Consider the following 6,000-nt stretch of genomic DNA (forward strand, 5'->3'; position numbering starts at 1 on the left):
ATCTCTTCCTATCTAACAATGTACCCTGTGAGAAAGCACTACCTCTCTAGTCCCCCTCGACTTTGTACGCCAATGGCCACGTTCTTCGGAAGACAATGAATGCTCGCACAAGGACTTCAGTCAGGTCTTTGGCCTCACAGTTGTTTTTTGGTGCTATGGTGTTGGTGTTTCAATTCTGCAACCTCCTGCACCCCTATGCTGTCTTGATCTCCCACTGTATCTCGTATCCGGCTGCACGGCATCGTCTTTCATCTCTAAGTGATGTATCTAAACTGCATAAATTGCTTTTTTAGAACTATATAGAGAAGGCCGAGACAAGCAGAGAAAAACAGTCGAGAAAAATCCCGATCAAGCCGCTTGCAGCCAGGGTAGTATTTAATAATCACAAGGCCCACGCCTAGCACGATAGTGAGACAGTGATGAACTGTATCATGGTAAGCGAGATGGAAGATACTTCTACTATAAATGGAGCTGGGAAAAAGGGCGATCAACAACTAAGAGCATGACGAGCGCGTAACTTCCGAATATCGTACCCGTATTATATGCAAGTTGATGGAGGGTTTCATGCAAGGACAAATCTGGTACGTACCATTCGATCGCTTACAGCGTATGCAGGTGGATCAGAGCATGCACGACAACGCGAGCGCTCCTTTGTCTCGTCTACCATCTAAGACATTGCAGTCGGGGACAAAATGAACAAAGAGAATGAGAGAGATTGATCCTCCCTTACACTTGATCAAAGTGGCTCCTCCGGCACTTAGATGCCGATGCTTGGCAATAATATCCGGGGTAAGTCACGCGTCATGCGGGGAGAGAGGGGGTGGCCAGGTGTGCCGGAATTCAATGCTTAGGTGCCTTCGCCTCATTGGGATGGTTACCAATGTTGAGAGTCAGATGCATGACGAGAACGGACTTGCAACACGCGACTGTATGATCCACTCCCAATACACCAGTGAAACACGGCATCAGGCCATACACACCAGAATTTTGGCCCAAAACCATTAGGATACAGCTATCTAACGAAAGGGATAACAGTCATGAAGAAAGAAAGTGTATATAAAGCACCAGCTTTGCTCACGATCCCAATCGAATGTTCCTGACTATCATAGACAAAGAGCACCACACCCAAAGAGAAGCGTATTCCTGTCACTCACATCTTTCATATCATATTACAAATTCCAACACTGAGTCGCTTGAAGCTTGATTCATCATGCCACCTTCCAGACTGAGAACCAAGCGCAGTGGCATTTTCCCCTTTGTCCTTGCCGCCGCACCTCTGGTGGCTGCCGGCCCATGCGACATCTACTCTTCTGCCGACACACCCTGCGTGGCCGCACACAGCACCACCCGTGCCTTGTACGGCGACTTCTCTCAGCCACTGTATCAGGTCACACGTGCCTCGGATAGTGCCACACTGGACATTGCGCCACTGACGGCTGGTGGTGTGGCCGACGCTGGCGCCCAAGACACGTTTTGCGCCGACACAACGTGCACTATCAGTATCATCTACGATCAGTCTGGCCAGGATAATCACCTCACCAGGGCTGAGGGAGGTGCCTTCAAAGGTCCCAATGAAGACGGCTCTGACAACTTGGCCGATGCGACTGCCGCCCCCGTTACCCTGAACGGCCAGAAAGCTTACGGTGTTTTCGTCTCTCCCGGTACAGGATACCGCAATAACGCAGCCAAGGGCATAGCCATTGGCGACGAACCGGAGGGCATGTACGCCGTCCTGGACGGCACCCACTTCAACGATGTCTGCTGCTTCGACTATGGCAACGCTGAGCCGAGCATTCTCGACACAGGCAACGGCCACATGGAGGCCATCTACTTTGGCAACAACACCGAGTTCGGCACTGGTGCCGGCGATGGCCCTTGGATCATGGCCGACCTCGAAAACGGCTTGTTCTCCGGCCTGAGTGCCAAGAACAACGACGGCGATCCTACCATCAACAGTCGGTTCATCACTGCTGTTGTCAAAGGTGAGGCCAATCATTGGGCTATTCGGGGTGCTGATGCGTCGATTGACACGCTCACAACGTATTACGATGGTGCGCGTCCCGATGTGGCCGGGTACAATCCCATGGTCAAGGAGGGTGCCATCCTCCTCGGCATCGGTGGTGATAATAGCAACGGTGGACAAGGTACCTTTTACGAGGGTGTCATGACCTCCGGTTTCCCCACGGATGAAACTGAGAATTCAGTTCAGGCTGATATTGCGGCGGCCAAGTACGCTGCATAAGCGCCTTTGAGGTACTGGAGATGCGTTTGTCGGGGGTAATCAATATTGGAAGAAAGGCGAAGAGAAGGCCGCAAGATTTCGCTGTAAAAACTAGTGAAAATGGCGAGGAATGTTGGTTATCAATATTTGCATGTTGATTCTTGTCCGAAGATGTGAAATGGGGTTGTGATTGATATCGATGTCAAGTTGAGTTCGCGGACAAGTGATTAGGATGAAAAAGTTAAAGCTTTAGCACTGCTCGTGACACGTCCCACTTTAATGGGTCTTGACACTCGCACCACTCCGGCCTGAAAATCATGAATCTCATGATATCTATCCACGCTAGAAATACCTTATAGGACAACCCGTTTCGTATACCTGTATTAATTTTAGTATTTTGTCCTTAGTTCTCTATACTATACTAACTTTAATAGCATTAGAAGTGACCTTTTCAGCTAATTCTGACCTCTTATTCTCCTCTATTACTGTCATACTTTCTACCGTTTAGGTGGGTGGAAAAGCAGAGCTGTCCCGTGTCATGCTTTAATAGGGACGGTGTCGAGTCTGACGGTATAGACGTCAGGATCGATACATGAGCAAGGCCGTGTAGGAAGAACGGCGGGGTTCGTGAACGGTGAGAAGGTATTAGAAATGTAAATTAGATAACATAATATCTTTTATGAGAACAAACTGTAAACACTTCTGGCTTACATTTAAATAGTAGATTAGGTGTTAAGGTTCTTGTTCGATATTCTTGCTGTGGTGCCGGACTCGACGGTTTTATGGTCGAGTCCCGCTTATCTAAACTATGAACTATGTACTATGACAATTACTATCATACTTTTCCGCCGTCCCTATATTGTGCTCCTGTCTTAAGATGTAGTATTTCTCATTATTCATACATTGTTTGGTACTGTCCCTTGGCATCGCCTTACGATGTTGTTTGACCAATCAATCCTTGTGATTTGCTAATCCTCTAGCAGGTGGCCATTGATCGTCCTAGCAGATATCCACTCGTCGCGTCCCGCGTCGACGCGTCTCAATTAACTACAACCAGACAACATGGCACCCATCAAACGAAGCGCAAGCCGAGTCGCGAAGGAGACGGAGAACCTCAACACAGTATCAGGAACTAAACGACAAAAGACTGCAGCTGCAGAAGAAACATTGCGACTGCACGCAAAGCTGTTTGCCCAAGCAGCGCGTCAAGCGACGCCTGATCTGACCTGTTCGATCCCAGCTCGACAACATGCACACACTTATCATCGGCCACTTCTCCTAAATTCAAGGGGAGGACGCGATGCACAAGAATCGCTCCTCTCTTGGTTTGACGGGGTGAGCGAGGTGCGCTCCATGCCATGGCGGCAGAAATGGATTGACCCGAGTACGGTTAAAGAAGCCAGCGAGCTACGGCCCCTCCTTGAACGACGAGCATACCAAGTGTGGATAAGCGAAATTATGCTGCAACAGACACGCGTGGCTGTCGTCATCGACTACTGGAACCGGTGGATGGAGAAATGGCCGACGATACAGGACCTTGCGGCCGCCAGCGGCGACGATGTTCTAGCGGCGTGGAAGGGCTTAGGCTACTACAGCAGGGCTACGCGTATACATGAGGCGGCAAAGAAAGTGGTGGTCGATGCCGAGATGAAGGGGCTACTACCTGAGGATGCAAAGAGTCTCGAAGCACAAGTGCCCGGCGTGGGGCGGTATACGGCCGGTGCAATCTCGTCGATTGTGTTTGGCCGGCCGGAGCCTATGGTTGACGGCAATGTGTTACGCGTACTTAGCCGACAGCTCGGCCTCATGGGGAACGTCAAGACAAACAGAACTGTCATCGACGTGTTGTGGGCGGCCGCCGATGCACTCGTCAAGGACGTGGCGAGGTCAACGCCCAAGAGCGACAGGCCCGGACGTTGGGGTCAAGGTCTTATGGAGTTAGGCAGCACAGTATGCACGCCTTCGCCAAACTGCTCTGTGTGTCCCATCACGACTACATGCAGGGCCTACCAAGAAGGCAAGGGACCGGGTGCCGAACCGTTGGCCGACATTGAAGACTTGTGCACGTGGTGCGAAGCGCTACCAGAAGACGCGGAAAAGCCAACAGAAAAGCCAGCGAAGCCGGCAAAGCAGGCAACGCTGGCGGCCTTTGCATTCACCAGCCGGACCACCAAGTCACCACAGACTCAAGGGACCTCTTCGTCACCGACTCAGGAGGCTATTACCAACCACACCAAAAGATTCCCAGTCAAGTTTATCAAAAAGGCCGTGCGCGAGGAGGAGACGGTTGTGTGCGTGATACGCCGAGCGGATGGGCAATACCTTGTTCATCGACGACCGGAAAAGGGACTCCTGGCGGGTCTCTGGGAGTTCCCATCACAGGCGGTAGACGGCCAAGTTACGAAGCAGAAGCAGCAGCGGACCAGGGTGGCCAAGTCGTTCGTGTCATCTCTGATAAAGGATGACAGTGGGTTCAAACACAAAGGCGAGGTGGGCAGCGTACCGTGGCTGTTTTCCCATATCAAGTTGACCATGCACGTCCATGTATTCGAGTCGGAGTCGCCACAAGTGGAGCTCAGCGGGACGAGCCGGTGGAGTCAAGATCCCGAGGCCGAGTCGATGGGCACTGGCATGAACAAGTGTTGGCTGTTGGTCAAGTCTATGGATCAAGATTAGTCTTCAATTTTGGGTTTGGGGGTCGTCCCTTGATAAAGCACGCTGTGCCTACTAATGACCGAAAGTGGTATGTTCCTGATAAAGCATTTTGCGCCTCCTTGTAGTCATGAATGGCAGTCTATCTGCGTATCGCACTCGCGCGGGTGACGGGGCATAATACTGGTCATGGCAACATGTTCCGGAGCCTCGCGTCGTCAGCCAACCCCCTCCCCCTCCCCCCCCCCCCCGGGGACATCAAAAGTCGAGCCGGGACGTCGTTATCGGTCGCAAAAAATTGTTACAAATGGGGTAATCATGCCGGTATCGTGGCCCCAGAATGTGCATCACTCCCTTTTAATACCGTAATCTGACTGGGGGTGTGGAGGCCAATGGCATGGCACCGATATCATGTATGGCATGGATTGGAAGAAGCTCGGTATACGGGAATAGACAATAAATCTACGGTCAACCAAGCCGGTTTCCCGACGGACGGCATATTCAAGCTTACCGGCACGTGACCGGAGCCATGTGACAGTCAGGGAGGCGATAGGTCAGGTTGTGAGAAGGTGAAACATGAGTATTGTTATGCGTCTTTGGCATTTTTACTATGTCACGCTGTTTTTTCTTTGGGTAATGCTAATACTACAAGTACTACTACTAGGAGTCTAGGACTACTATTTCGCCTACATATACAGCCATATTTACTGCGAGTACGAGTACGAGTGCAACTGCAATGATTGTACTCGTACGAGTGGTCTATATGTACCCGTAGTTTCATACCAAAAACCTCGCACTACTAACAAGGCACACAAACCCATGACGGTTTTATCGAGCTTAACCCCCACGCAGACTCTCCTTTGGTCCCCCCCCCCCCCCCCCGGGGTGTTTTGGCAATTTCGCCGCGGGTCTAAGCGTACAGTAGTTGGTGCTTGGTTATCCAGTAAAGATGGAGACGACTACGAATAACGACGTGCTATGACGCATGTTACGGAGTCCCCATACTACAGTCACGGAGAATGTTACGGAGTAATGGTACTCGTAACGGAGTTGAAGACATTGGCAACTACTTCTCGTAATGCGGGACTTGTTAGTGCGAAAGTGACCTCGACGACGTAATTGGTAGC

The 6,000-nt window shown here is 51.0% G+C and overlaps 2 protein-coding genes across 2 annotated transcripts; both read left to right on the forward strand.

Moving 5' to 3' along the window:
- Window positions 1-1,210: 1,210 nt before the first annotated feature.
- GMORB2_4932 (non-reducing end alpha-L-arabinofuranosidase) lies at window positions 1,211-2,242 on the forward strand (the record flags this gene model as incomplete). The annotated part of the gene is made up of 1 exon (XM_035466906.1): window positions 1,211-2,242. One exon carries the CDS (start codon window positions 1,211-1,213, stop codon window positions 2,240-2,242), a length of 1,032 nt encoding a protein of 343 aa, XP_035318065.1.
- A 1,041-nt stretch (window positions 2,243-3,283) lies between these two features.
- GMORB2_4933 (A/G-specific adenine glycosylase) lies at window positions 3,284-4,897 on the forward strand (the record flags this gene model as incomplete). Its single annotated transcript, XM_035466907.1, has 1 exon — window positions 3,284-4,897. One exon carries the CDS (start codon window positions 3,284-3,286, stop codon window positions 4,895-4,897), a length of 1,614 nt encoding a protein of 537 aa, XP_035318066.1.
- Window positions 4,898-6,000: the final 1,103 nt, after the last annotated feature.

This window comes from Geosmithia morbida (genome assembly GCF_012550715.1).
Source record: "Geosmithia morbida isolate 1262 chromosome Unknown scaffold_26, whole genome shotgun sequence".
NCBI classification, from domain to species: Eukaryota; Fungi; Ascomycota; class Sordariomycetes; order Hypocreales; family Bionectriaceae; genus Geosmithia; species Geosmithia morbida.